This window comes from Aspergillus oryzae, chromosome 3, assembly GCF_000184455.2.
Source record: "Aspergillus oryzae RIB40 DNA, chromosome 3".
Lineage (NCBI taxonomy): Eukaryota > Fungi > Ascomycota > Eurotiomycetes > Eurotiales > Aspergillaceae > Aspergillus > Aspergillus oryzae.
In genome coordinates this window covers 1823865-1838030 of record NC_036437.1, presented here as the reverse complement: position 1 = coordinate 1838030, position 14166 = coordinate 1823865, and the positions used below count along the sequence as shown (strand labels likewise).

Below are 14166 nucleotides of genomic sequence, written 5' to 3'. Positions count from 1 at the left end.
ATTTCTGGGACTAGTTCGTAAAAAGGTACTTTCGCTTGAGAGTAAACAAACCTCGTCATCGGACACTATGCCGAGGAAAGCGGTGTATGAAATCCAGCGTCATGGACCCGTAGTAGTACCATTGGCACCAATACTAGGCTCGCCGGGGGCGACCCGCTGATAGGATGATTTATGCGTATCAGAAACGGAGCTGACCTTAGTGAGAGTAAGAATTCCCATCGATCAGTCATGTGGGGTGAATGTCTTGGCGCCCACGGCCACGACACTGGATAAGTTAGTCCCTCAAAGAATCTGGTCAGACTATTGAATCGACCCTCATCCCCTTTTGGCCTTCTCACCGGTCACAACGCACAGCCCGGACAGCCCACGTTCCCACGAGGTTATTGATAGTAGCCATCTATCTTTGGTTACTGTCGGCTCGTTTTCTTGCCCCGGGTCCAGATTCAGCGCCTTCAGTGTGGTACCGTTCAGTTACCGAAATCAAAAGCACGGCCTCCTGGGCTAATTAGTTTTCTTAATCGGATTATCATCATGTCAGCGTTCCAGAAATGGACGGTCACTGAGGTAGGAATTTAAACACCTTGCGCGGTATTGCCACGGGTGGAGAGACGTAAATATTGGATTCATTCTCACTTTTCAACCATTAGCCGTACATCGATATCGCAGGGACCTTGTTGGAGGGACCGTTCTATGATGAGCCCAGAAATGAGTTCCGCTTTGTTGATATCTGGGAGCAGAAGTTCTATGTGGTGGACTTAGCCAAAGGCCCAGACTCATTGAAGACTATTGATACGTCTGCTTCCATCGGGTGCGTGGACAGACACCCCTGCAGCTGTAGCTTTTTCGGCAACCTTGAACTGATCAGCAGAAACGGGAATTTAGGGTAACTGCCAACATCAAAGATTCTGGCGATGCCTACAACGGCCAGATAATTGTAGCCGCAAAACATGGATATGCTCTTCTCGACCGCGCCACGGGTCAGCTCTCGTATATCTCCAAGGTTTGGGATGACCAGAAGGACCCAGAGAGAGCCCGCATGTGAGTGAAATCCAAGCTTGCTCAGCTACTGCTCGTAAGATCTGACTAAGCGGTTTCACCCAAAACAGAATGCGTTTCAACGACGGGGCAGTCGACAGCCATGGGCGATTCTGGGCGGGTTCAATGAATGACCCCAAAGTGCAGTCCCCGGTCAACGAGGCCGTTCTTTTCAGACTGGACCCCGACATGAAAGTGCGCCGTATGGTCGAAGGTCTGACTATTCCTAATGGGATTGGTTGGAACCATGCAGACGATACAATGTACCTGACCGACTCACCCACTGGCAAAATTTACGCGTATGACTTCGATGCCCAAACCGGAGAGATTAGCAACCGTAGAGTCCACTTTGACCTGGGAGAACCAAAGGAACCTGATGGTTTTGCCATTGATGCAGAAGGCTGTATCTGGAGCGCCATTTACGGGGGTGGTAAAGTCATCCGTATCTCACCGGAAGGGAAAGTCATTGGAGAAGTGTCGCTTCCCACGAGAAACATCACCTGTCCGATCTTTGTGGGGACTGAGCTACTCATCACCACTGCCAAGGATGACACCGATGATGAGCAGTTCCCGAACTCAATTCGGTATGGAGGGCGAGTCTATAGAGTTGACGTGGGAATCAGGGGCAAGCCCAAGAATGAGTTTCGGTTCCAAAACTGATGTATGTATAGTCCTAGTTGGAGAACGAAGCAATGGCCACACAGCCCTGGAGAAGATCAATCAGATACCAATTGGGAGTCATCCCGTGGGACCATCGCGCCGTTCATTAGGAAGTACCCTGTCTACCTATAGATAGCAACTCAGATGTGTTTGCCGAGGTGAAACACCTCCTTGTTTTCGGGAAGGGAAATTTGAATAGATTTTTCTCACAACTGAAACTCGGATTGTTTCCCGGAGGACCGAAAGATATGCAAATCCCAACAGCCACAGAAGGTCATCGAGTCCTTGTGCGACCAGTACGTTTGTCCCTCGAACTATTGGACAATTCGTTGGTCGAGCGGTTTCTGGACTCTTGGCGTCGATGCACATGGAGTATTCGCCGAAGTAATCCCTTGCAGTAGTCCATTTGTTCAAGTTCAAAGCCAGTATGAAGATGTTTGTGTTAGGTGTAAGAATGATGACGACCGATGGCTGCAGATTGGGCTTACTTTAGGTGCGGGAGTGACCGCAGCCTTGAGACGGCATCCAATAAGGTGGAAGGCCATGCACGTACTTTTAAATATGGGAAAATCAAGCTGAAGAAATCTTCGTATCTGTATCATGTAAGAAGGGATCTATTTTGTAACCATAGAACATCCGAAACTACATTTGTCTGGAGCTTCTATATCCATTTTTATTTATTTTTATTTTTAGTTTTCCCCCTCGTATGATAAAGCGTAGTATCGGTGGGGATTGGGTGGAAGGTCATACCAAAGACAGTGTGCTACTAGTATTTCATGGGCTGACGAGATATAAACGATCCATAACTTTGAATCTGAGGGCTATAGAAGATTATTTTATTAAAGAAATCGCCCCATATGCGATTATATAACCAGGAAGCCAAAGTCTAAGCGGGCTCGGGACAGTTCATCTGGTATGTTATACATACAGTATGCCGGGTACGAGGGAACAAGTAGTTTCGTAATCCATACGGAGAGTAGCCGAGTGAAATGCATCAAAATCTCAGTTCTAGATTTGATCATCCCAGCAGACCCCCTGTCCTCCATAATAGCATTGTTCTGTGTGAGTAAGTAAACAGATGCAGCATGCATACAGTATCTAAGAGATCGGATGCAGTGTGATTGTTCCGCGCAAAGCTCGGAAGTCTTCCTTCGTTCCTCCGGTTCCAAGGTTGGCGGACGGCAAGCGTGACCTATGACAGTGCATGCATATCCCGTACATGCTGTGGGATTTAGGTCAAAGTTTGACCTGGATATCTAGGAATCCTATTGAAGGGTTCCTCGGAACAGCACACCATTGGTGGGTCTCCGGGATGCAGGAGGATGCTGACACTCGTGGAAGGCTTGAGGCATTAGTGTTATCTACAGATGCCTTGTTTTGCTATCTTCTTATATTGCCTCTTTTCTTGTGGGGGTTATTGAATTAGAAAGGGCGTGTATATCTGCTTACCACGTATCGAATCTACAACCAAGTGGATAAGGGTTAAGCTTGGTAACGTCAGATATACTGGCTGGGCTGTAGTTTATAGTATGTACAGCACACACGGTCTTTTTCAGTAAATAATTGTGGAGCCCATAGTGTTTTCTTTTCTTTTCTCTTGTTCTTTTGTTTTTCTCTCTCTCAAGATAGAAATTTTAGGGGAGAGTACGTAGTACCGTTCACCTAATTGCCACGAGACTAATTGGACCTATCAATTATCGGTGGGATTAAGTGGCGCATACAGCGGCACCGAAGACGTGCACTTGGGACTCAGGGGCGCAAGACAGAGTAGAAAAGAAAAAAAAAAAAAAAAAAAAAGGAAGAGGAAAAAGAAAACAAATCGATGACTAAAATCTCTATATGCAACGATGCGATCAAGCGCCAATAGTTAAGATATAACACAGAGTCAATGCAACCGGATTGGTGAGAAGAGTGGAATAATTAGCTGATCTTCGCATGCTGCCGTCCGATAGGACTTCGAGAAAGATGAAAGAACTCATCCCTTATCCTTCTGTGTCGTAAAAAAAAAGTGATATGAATTCGGAGGGATTACAGTTTAAGCGGATAAGGCCGCGAACCGCGTTCTTGGAAAGCCGCCTGAGCGACAAGGCGCCGATACATCCTGTGGAACTAAAGCTAATTCATGCAATCTGCGTCTACGCTCACATACTCAGTGCTCACACCACCTTCGTCTCCATAACCGCCCCCCATTCCTCGTTCTCCTACCCTTATTGTTTCGTTTCCCGTTTCCGACAGACCAAGGTTCGGTAGTCTGTAACTGGACCAAGCAACTTCCAGAAAAACCACGGTACCAGGCGGAAACTAATTCCGGGGCTCAGGTCGCTTTCGTAGATGGCGGATGCGAACTAGATGACCGAAGTATCGACTCCACTTCCCGCAATAGTGATAAAAAAACACAAAAACAAAAAGATAAATAGTGGTACGGGTGATATAACTAGCTTTCTCCTAAGTATCTGCCACGCGGTGTATCTTCTACTATCTACGCTAACTAATATAGCAGTTTCCCTACCGAAGAAAGGATACGATAGTGGGTGTATGGCACGACAGACCATGTGGCCTGGGAAAAGCATGACGACCCGCAACAATCCCATCAAATCCTGCGCTACCTGTCATTCCAGACCACGCATATCCTCGCTCTGGCCCACACGATCTAGCATCACCCGTTGTTGACTATTAAGTATGTCTACTGACACTAATAAACCGAGTTCCCCTTTAGGTTGCTCGGGAACCCGCTATTTGTGACGTTAATCATTCCCTAAGTCGTCCATAAGAATACCGCCTTTCTCCGTGGGGTTTCGACCTCCAATGAAGGCCGCAGTTTGTAACACTAACGCTTTGCGTCCACGCGAAGCTAAAATGTATGATGCCGGTCGTGTAGGTGGGCAGCCACTGAGACTAGGTATGCTACTAACTGAAGGAAGCAATATTCCGTAACCTCAGAGTCCAACCAGAGGCGCTCAAAATTACGATTTCTGAATTTTGGCCAATGGTGCGTCTCCATCATACAGATCACCACAGTATTTCCCAAACTCACTGCAGGTAATTTGTTGGTCTACTGCAGAAGATGGAGCTCACTGATCCTTACCGACATTGTTCGCTTCAGAGGTCTATTTACTGGTCAGTTTTCTTTTATTCTTATTCTTATTTATGGACTATTTCTATTTCTTCTATCACCTGCCTTTTTTCTTAATCAGTTGCCTATTGTATGCTGTATGCTGTATGCTTTTTCCGTAGCTGCATAGAATCATTTTTTTTTTCAATCCATCGGTCTGTCACTTGCTCTGGAAGTTACAGGAGAACCAAACCCTCTCTGCTTTTCCTTCCTTCTTTTTCTTTCTTTTCTTTTTTCGGAAAGGAAGCGGTAACAACAGCTGATGGGGTTAAATCAGTAGTTGAAAAAGACCGCCACTAGCCACAAGCGGTGAGAGGCAGCACGGTTGGGTTGCTCCCTGCGACAAAGCGATCTCAATGCTTTCTTTGGGTCAATCTGTGTTTTACATGTAGTGTTGCTGTATGAGACATGCAGCACCAGCTTGTTCACTTGACAAGACGCATGTCGCCCCCAAGTTTCCTGGCAGAGTCCTTCATGCGGTATGACTAGGAGCTTAGTTGCTGCTCATTATGCATAGTTTCGGGCTGTGTCGTATAGCCTGCAGATCGCTACGTTTGCAGGTCGAGATCGATTCATTCCCTTCAGTGTCCAACGCAAAGGGTTTGCCCTCCCCTGGGTAAGAAAACTTGGTATGGACGACAGTCCGTACTAACCATCTTTAATCGGGGGACCGGTATGTTGGAACGTGCACCTGTTCTGGATTCCTCGAGCCTTTATTACCGAAAACGAGGAGGATTTGGACGAGGTATCACCTTGCAAACCTTGTTCAACTGTCTACATTGTGATTGATGCCCAATGACGTAGCCGAGACAACATATATCAGGTTCCGCTTCAACACGATTTTCAGTGCACAATCAAGACGGAATGGATAAGCAGGATTACCCCGTGGACCACTCAGGAGAGGCGAAGTCAACGATACTCACCCCCTGTTGATGATTCATCTGATTCGAGGGGCCAGTGTACCACCGGGACCAATACTTTCTGTGCTGCAGATGAACAACTCGAAACAAAAGCCCTGCTAAGTGCCCGGCGGTATAGGTGCCTCGTCTCCAGGGAATGGATCCAGCTATGACTTGCGAGAGGGCAACTGTCAGGACCAAAAGATGAGGGAGGGTGGGGGCAAACAATAAGGAGAAGGGCAACGGCGATCAGCAGAGGTTTAGAAAGTCAATTAGTGCACCCTTAGACTGTCAATCACGACTCGCCAAACTTTGGGGCCAAAGTGAAGCACCCTACCCTGCATGCACAACATTGTGATTCGAATTAGTTGTTGATCCAAAATGGGACACCATCGTCTCCGCCCCATTTTTTCGGCTCCAGCCTTTGTTTGGGTGCTATACTCGCAATGACTTGCCTCACAGTGTCAAAACTTAATCGTTTTGGGTGGACGGATAGAAGCACAGGCCAGATGAGACTACCCAGAGCCATGGACGGCCAGCCAGTCACTACTAGCGGCAGCCGGAGGTGAAGCTACCGGTATTCTTTGTATTATGAAATCATCTTGATCATCGGTTGAACTAACAACACGAGTCAGTCACACGTCAGACATTCCTCTTAACAGGATTGGGCCCTTAGTGCTACCTGATATAACCGGTCCCGAGGCAAAGTAGAAGCACCGAGGAAATTTAGATTTTTGAGAGAGGTTGTTCTTTCTCCCAAGAACAAATGCTAAATGCAAGCGGTAACTGCCGGAGCCGTATGGATTTCGGGGAATCTTTGGAGAAAGTGACAGAGCAGTGAGACATTAGCTCTGTGGCAGAGCGTTCCAAGACACTGGTAAGACTATCCTTTTAGGACAAGACGAAGCTGAAAACCCATTCCCGTGGCCTCTCTTTTTTAAGGTTCAAATAGGTGCTGAATGTTGAACTAACTACTGGGTTAATGTTTGTAAGAGAGCTTTTAGTCTGTCATTTGATTTCTTTTTCCTACTCTTCGTCCGCTCTGCTTTTGTATATCTATATATATAGGCCTCCTCTATTATAAAAAAAAATGAAATAAAATAGATATAAGAAAAAGAAAAGAAAAAGAAAAAGGAATTCCCATACCCATAGTGGCGGTAAGCAGCAACCCGTGCGTACGTATGTATACTCCGTAGACAGTATCTAATACATGGGACACTACTAGGAAAGGTCGCTATGGATACCTTCCGGTCCCTCAGAGATACCCATTTGGTTAGTATGATACCAGGTAATTTCAGGCCTCCACCGATCCTGTCCACGACCATGGTGACGGCGCCTCTAATTCACTTGCATCTTCCCCAGCCTCAAGAGCCACTCTTTAGTGCATCTTCTGGTGGGTACAATTTTTAGGCGAGCTCTTCTTATTGTCAAGGCATCGCCTCAAGGTCCCTCCTATACCCAGAACTAGGTCTGCAGGTAGGGCTTTCGGCCTGTACTGTACGCCCTGTACGTGCAGCGACGAGTCTTTCACAATGAACTCAAATGCCTACTTTCTAATGGAATCTGCCATTTTCATATTAATAAGGTTGAGATCCACTTCAGGTGTAACTCTCCTGGATTATCAGTCGATTGCCCAGGAATTTAGAAAAGAAATTAATTAGTTGTGACTAAGGATACATACAATCAATCCCATTTTCAAAAGAATCACCCACTAACGCATTCTGGAATTCCGTTGAGGACCGCAACTAAATGTTTCCCGATTCCCCGGGCTCCATCATAGCGTTCCCCTCTAGTGGTAGTAGTAGTGGTATCCGTACTTTTGGTCCGTGATTGCTTCCGTACGTACGGTACCTTGAGTGGTTTCGATTCGTACAGTACCGCGTGTGTAATGACGAAGGTGATTGTCTGTAATCCTACCCGGCTGTGTACCTAATCCATGTACGAATAGGCCTAACAGTCCATGCACATGCATTAAGATCCTGGGGGCCTTTTAGGTAGTAAGTTAGGTTAGGTTAGGTATCCTGTATAAGTATGTATGTGCCTCAAAGACGGAGTTTAGGTACGTTAGTAGTACAGTATGCCTGGTAATAGGCTGTTGCGATGGGGCCTTTAGACACAACTCTAAGAGTACGGAGTAGCAGCACCTAACTAACTGCTTTTTTTTATTTTATTTTTCTGACTCCCAATTCTCAGTGCGTGAGCTCTTCTGGGTCCCTTGTCTTAGTTGTTCTTAAATTTATTTTATTTTATTTTATTTTATTTTATTTTTTTTAATTTAATTTCTAAATTTCCCTTTTTTTATTTAATTTTTTTTGTTACTCTCCCATGTCACGCCTGTGGTTTAACGCAAACCCATCATCACTTTGGTCCCACTCACCATTTGCACACCGCCGGATTGCTTGCTTAACGGCAGCGTGAATATGAAGCATCCCTCCGGACTCAGAAAAAATAGTAATTAGAAATAATATCCATCTCTCCTCTGCTCATCACTGTTTCGACTCTCTGACCTTCTTTCTTTGTCCTCTGGATCTTTATTTTTATTCCTCAAATTCCCACCTCTAAGTCTGCTGTTCCACTTCGTTACCTCTGTACTTGACCCTTCTGACAGGTACCCTTGCGTTGTTCCGTTTTGATTTTAAGAACTTACTTTTATTTTATCTTTGGATTGTAATTTCTTTTCTCCTTCTATCCCTCTTATTGAACACTATATAAATCCTACTCTCTTCCTTCCCTTCGGACTTTATATCATTTTGACGGGCGTCACTACTATACTACATATAATAACTACGGGTGTGATTAATCGTGGTTTCAGTGGCTTGTTGCTTCCATACGTACACCTCAAGACTACCCAGGACGGAGGAGATTCTACCGAGGGATCAAGCTGCATAATTTCCTCGAGCCCGTCTCTATCCATCTTTAACCTTCCCGATTTATTTTCTCCCATTTCACCGTGGCGACCCTAGCGATCAGTGTGTTGACTAATACCCCGTACTCCAACCCGGGGCATTCCACTCATCACTATCATTCGCTGTCTGGTTACCATCTCACCCAACCGACAGGTGCCCTCTCTCGCTCTTCCCTTCCCGAGTCTTCGGCTCACCTGGAGAGAGGGGGGGCCCCGCCATGCCCCAGCTTCTTGCGGCAGTCCATCGAAAGAGACTCGGAGCATATGTCGCCGATTTCTCCAGTGACAGGCCCTTCATCAGAAGATGCCCTTCGAACTGAGAAGCACTGTGTCCTGGAGAAGAAACGCCCTTTCGTAGACGAGGATTCGTCTTTGAGCGGCCGCGAGCCTGGACGTCCGCGGCCTGTTTCGTGGCATCCCTCCACCCCTGTGGAGCCCCCGCTGAATTCTACCCAGCTTCGTCCCATTGGAGTCGACTCTATCTTGAACCCCCCGGCGAAAGCACCATCAGTATCCGCTTCTGCGGAAACTGGTCGGGAAGGGTTGGGAGACCAGTTCTCAACCTCCCCGTCTCATCAACATCTCCTTCCCGCAACAGTACATCTCCCATCTCCTTCAACACACGCAAAGCGCCTATCGACATCTCCAGGCATGAGGAGCCGCCAGATCATCACTCCCGTTTCACCATCAGCTCGCTTTGTCAGCTCTGGAGTCGGTTATCCACGAAAAGCGAGTGCTTCCCAGTCTCCACTAGTTCAAGAAACACGCCCGGGAACATATACCGTGGCGCCTGGTTCACCCTTGCCTGTGGATTCGGTAACTGGGCAGCCGATGTCCGTGTCAGGATATCAACAGCCTGTTCCAGTGTCCGTGCATTCCACACCAACCTTCCATAGCCGCCGGACAAGTGCTAATCCGACACCAAACCCGAGCCCCCAGGAGACGAGCCCTACGACACCCATCTCGACCTTTAGTCAGTTCGGACGGTCGTCTCCTGCGGCTACTCCTGCTTCTGGCCCACAGCCTGCGCCATCATATATGCATTCCACTCCGCATACGAAGATGGAGCCAGTCAGCCGACTGCCTTCAGTAGTTGCAGGGCACAAGCATGTGAGTGAAGAGCCCGTCGTCCTGCCTGGCTCCCAGCCGGAAAATCCCCCTTACCCCGGGATGATCCCCTGCATCCTAGACCTGAAATCTGGCTCGTCTAGCCAGGCCGAGAAGCGAAAGGCCAATAGCGATGCCTCGAGGAGGTTCCGCAATAGGAAACGAAACGAGCTGCAGATGGAGCAGAAGATCACGGCTCAGCAGGATGAAATCCGGAAGCAAACGGAAGCACTGCAGAGGCAGGCCCAAGAGATTCGGGCCTTGATGCAAGAGCGCGACTTTTACCGCTCCGAGAGGGACTTCTACCGCGAGCACGTCAGCCGTCTGGCGCCTTCCGGTCAAATCCCGGCCCGGCCAGCCTCTCCACGCTCCTTTCAACCCTCGGATCGTGACCATCAGGCGTGGCCTACTACAGACACCACACAGCGAGTTGTGGATCCAAGCGGAGTGCCACCGCCCGCATCGGCGACCAGATCAACTGGTAGCTGGACAAGTCGAGGGACTCTAGCAGACGAACAGCAGGCAAGATCACTGCCACAGTTCCCTGGGCCTTGGACACGCACTTGATGATGGAAGCAAGACATTGGGCTCATATGTCCCAGCTTATGTCCAGCTTCCCTCTGTTTCTTTTGAGGGGATCTCCGTGCGACTTTGAAAGGAGCACGCCGTCTCTCTTTAACATTCTTTCTCCTGCGGCTCGTCGGCTGCCCATTTTGGCATCTAAGGAGATCCGCGGAAATAATTACTTGACCATATTTCAATACACCGCCTGAGGCGAGAATCATACTGCATTGGAGGAGATTGTGTCATTTGTGCGATCATCATGGAGGTTTTGGATTATTCGAACGGCGAAAAGCATTCTTATTGATTTGTGCGAACTGGATTCCTGACATTCCTGCATATATTTTGTCTGCTTTAGCTCTCAATGTTTTCACCTTCTTGCTTATAGTTTGCTTTACCCCTGTTCATTTTGGTTGAGAATGTTGGAAAGGAGTCTGTCCGCTTTGCATTGACGTCGATCTGATTCGCCTCGCTGAATTTCTTTTCTACATGGCACCTGGAAGGTGACAACTGCGAGGCGTCCCTTGATCTTGGGCTGTTCGGTGTTGTTGGATTTGTTCTGGTTTGCTTGTGACCGTGGACCCCGTTAGACGAAAGATACCACCACGGCTCTGATTTGGATTTGAGCGTGCAACTGAGAGCGATCTCCCCATTACTGTTTCAAAGACTTGGCTACTCAAACTTGGGATTGTGGTATCTACCATAGAGCTGTACAATATCATTGCCCAAGAACAAGAACAAGAAATACATCTAAAAAAAAAATGAGAATATTTGAAGACTTCAGGCAAAACGGGAAAAAGGAGCGAAAGCACAGAAATGAAGAAAAAATGAAAGAAAAGAAAAAAACAAGGCAATGTCAACAACCGTTGTGGATCTCTGTCGGACTCTCCGACAACCGACGATGATCGTTATCAAATGAGATGCACGGGTAGAGATGATCAGATGCGGCCCCCAGCACCACAACGAGATTTTATTAGGTCATTAGATTGTTTTACTGAAGCATTAAAGCATTGTCATTTTGTCTGGTGCGTTTTCCCGACGATTCCAGTCTTTGTTGACGGCCATGTGAATCTTGTAGCTCTCCGTGAGGTTTCCACATCTTGACTTGGAATATACGGGTTGTCCCGAGACTAAGGAAGGGCGAATATTAGAAGAGAGAGAGAGAGAAAAAAAAATTCGACAGGAAAAAGAGGAAAGAAAAAAGGATATTACATAAATAACCATCTTTAACCAGACTTCGAAGGAATATTCGCGCAAAGCGTGGGAAGTGTATTGGCTGTAGTTGACTGATTGATAACCCGTGGCTGATCAATATCAAACCGGCTAAAGCAACGGCTTCCCGCTCGTTAGAAGTGGATCATTGCGACCGTCGCCTTGTACGAGTTGATCAAGCTTGAACCACAGATCTTAACTTCAATTGAATAGAAGTCCGACCGGATTCCGAAGGGATGTCTAGGATTATGGAACCCTGCGTCTCCCTTTCTTTTCCTTCAGGCACACTTGTCACCATTCCCGCGACCACGTGGGCCCAACACAGCCTATCAGCGTCACAGAGACAACTCACGTTATCCTCGACGTTTCTCTCTCGTATATTCTCCCCCATCAGCACCTCCTAAGAACCATGGGTGATCGGACACCATGTCTTACACTGCAGGCTTATCCTCTTTCACCCCCACTACACTACCGCTTCACTAGCACCACGGCTGAATCTCCGTCCGATATCGCGGGATCGTAAGCTGCGCTAGGGTTACAAGGTCTCCGGTTGGGATCAACATGAGACGGAAATGAAGGGCTTATATGAGGACCGTCCCGTCCGCGTGGAGGGGTTGTTCCGTCGTTTGTCTAACAGTAAAAGGGTTGCAATCGTGAGCATCATGGCGGTCCTTAGCGTGCTCCTTCCCATTACCTTCCTTCTCTCGAGGTAAGCTCACCCATAGATGCTGCCCTATAGTGGATGCCCTAATCTAACAGCGGCTGATCTTCATTCAGTGTTACCGGCACTCCGGTGACCAGCCCGAGACAACAGTCGTGCAATACCGTTGACGAAGGCTACCAGTGCTTCTCCGGGGTCTCTCACTTGTGGGGCCAGTATTCGCCTTACTTCTCGGTCGACGACGAGTCTTCCTTGTCCGAAGACGTTCCGGACCACTGCCAGGTTACCTTTGCCCAAGTGCTCTCCCGTCACGGTGCACGGTATCCAACGAAGAGCAAGTCTGAGAAGTACGCCAAGCTCATCAAGGCCGTCCAGCATAATGCTACCTCGTTCTCCGGGAAGTATGCGTTCCTGAAATCTTACAACTACTCCCTCGGCGCCGATGACCTTACGCCTTTTGGAGAGAACCAGTTGGTGGATTCGGGGATCAAGTTCTACCAGCGCTATGAGGAGCTCGCCAAGAACGTCGTTCCTTTCATTAGGGCATCGGGTTCGGATCGGGTAATCGCATCCGGCGAGAAATTCATCGAGGGCTTCCAGAAGGCAAAGCTTGGTGACTCTAAGTCTAAGCGGGGCCAGCCTGCTCCTATTGTCAACGTAGTTATTACTGAGACCGAGGGTTTCAACAACACGTTGGACCACAGTCTCTGCACGGCCTTTGAGAACAGCACAACAGGGGATGACGCAGAGGACAAGTTCACCGCTGTTTTTACGCCCTCGATTGTTGAGCGTCTGGAGAAGGACCTCCCAGGAACCACGCTCTCCAGCAAAGAGGTGGTTTATCTGATGGACATGTGCTCATTCGACACCATCGCCTTGACCCGTGACGGCAGTCGGCTATCCCCCTTCTGCGCTTTGTTCACCCAGGAAGAATGGGCACAATATGACTACCTGCAGTCAGTCTCTAAGTACTACGGCTACGGTGGAGGAAACCCTCTCGGACCTGCGCAGGGCATCGGCTTCGCTAACGAGCTGATCGCTCGCCTGACCAAGTCTCCGGTTAAGGATCACACCACCACCAATACCACGCTGGACTCAAATCCCGCCACCTTCCCGCTGAATGCTACGCTCTATGCGGACTTCTCGCACGATAACACGATGACCTCCGTTTTCTTCGCGCTTGGTCTGTATAATACGACCGAGCCCCTCTCTCAGACTTCGGTGCAGTCCACTGAGGAGACGAACGGATATTCATCCGCCCGGACCGTTCCATTCGGGGCCAGAGCCTACGTCGAGATGATGCAGTGCACGGATGAGAAGGAGCCTCTCGTCCGCGTACTGGTCAACGACCGGGTCATTCCGCTGCAAGGCTGTGATGCTGATGAGTATGGCCGGTGTAAACGGGACGATTTCGTCGAAGGACTGAGCTTCGTTACATCGGGTGGAAACTGGGGAGAGTGCTTTGCTTAAGCTGGGGATATACTCAAGTTGTCACCGCTCTACTCTTTCTGTCTTTCTTTCAGACTTTCTTCATTCATACAAGGCAACTTAATACACAAAACTGTACACAAAGAGCAGCGATACCCACTCAATAAAAAGCAATATCATTGCATCTTCATCGAGATCACAATCACAGCTATAGACACTCATCCTTAGACATCATACTCCCTCCATCATCTACAACATGTTCTACACAATCCTCGCATGAAAAAGTAAAAGCACACATCTCCTTACCCCCAGAAACATCTCAACGAGCACCATACCAAACCAAACAAAGTGGTCTTAAACAACAACCTACACCATACTAACACAAACCAGCTCTATACAAATACAACCTGACCCTACAACAAACACATCCCAACCAAGAAAACATTTCATGAATACCCCAATCCCACAAACTAATATACAATTAAACCAGACAAGAAAAAGCCATCCCCCAAAACTACTAAATCAAGCACTCCCATCCTTCCTCTCCTCAGTCCCAGACCCTGACGGCCGAGCCAAATGCTTCTGG

At 48.0% G+C, this 14166-nt stretch overlaps 4 protein-coding genes across 4 annotated transcripts; 3 read left to right on the top strand and 1 right to left on the bottom strand.

Annotated features, from left to right (window-relative positions):
* Positions 1 to 531: 531 nt before the first annotated feature.
* On the top strand, positions 532 to 1695 carry AO090023000696 (SMP-30/gluconolactonase/LRE family protein; the record flags this gene model as incomplete). The annotated part of the gene is made up of 4 exons (XM_001821161.3): positions 532 to 564; positions 648 to 808; positions 883 to 1038; positions 1107 to 1695. The coding sequence occupies 4 exons, from the start codon at positions 532 to 534 to the stop codon at positions 1693 to 1695; spliced, it is 939 nt and encodes a 312-aa protein (XP_001821213.1).
* A 6646-nt stretch (positions 1696 to 8341) lies between these two features.
* AO090023000694 (uncharacterized protein) lies at positions 8342 to 9078 on the bottom strand (the record flags this gene model as incomplete). The annotated part of the gene is made up of 4 exons (XM_023235719.1): positions 8342 to 8364; positions 8426 to 8469; positions 8542 to 8571; positions 8807 to 9078. 4 exons carry the CDS (start codon positions 9076 to 9078, stop codon positions 8342 to 8344), a joined length of 369 nt encoding a protein of 122 aa, XP_023090715.1.
* Positions 9079 to 9262: 184 nt separating this feature from the next.
* AO090023000693 (uncharacterized protein) lies at positions 9263 to 10285 on the top strand (the record flags this gene model as incomplete). Its single annotated transcript, XM_023235718.1, has 1 exon — positions 9263 to 10285. The coding sequence occupies one exon, from the start codon at positions 9263 to 9265 to the stop codon at positions 10283 to 10285; it is 1023 nt and encodes a 340-aa protein (XP_023090714.1).
* Positions 10286 to 12153: 1868 nt separating this feature from the next.
* On the top strand, positions 12154 to 13622 carry AO090023000692 (histidine phosphatase family protein; the record flags this gene model as incomplete). Its single annotated transcript, XM_001821158.3, has 2 exons — positions 12154 to 12200; positions 12269 to 13622. 2 exons carry the CDS (start codon positions 12154 to 12156, stop codon positions 13620 to 13622), a joined length of 1401 nt encoding a protein of 466 aa, XP_001821210.1.
* Between the last annotated feature and the right edge of the window lie 544 nt (positions 13623 to 14166).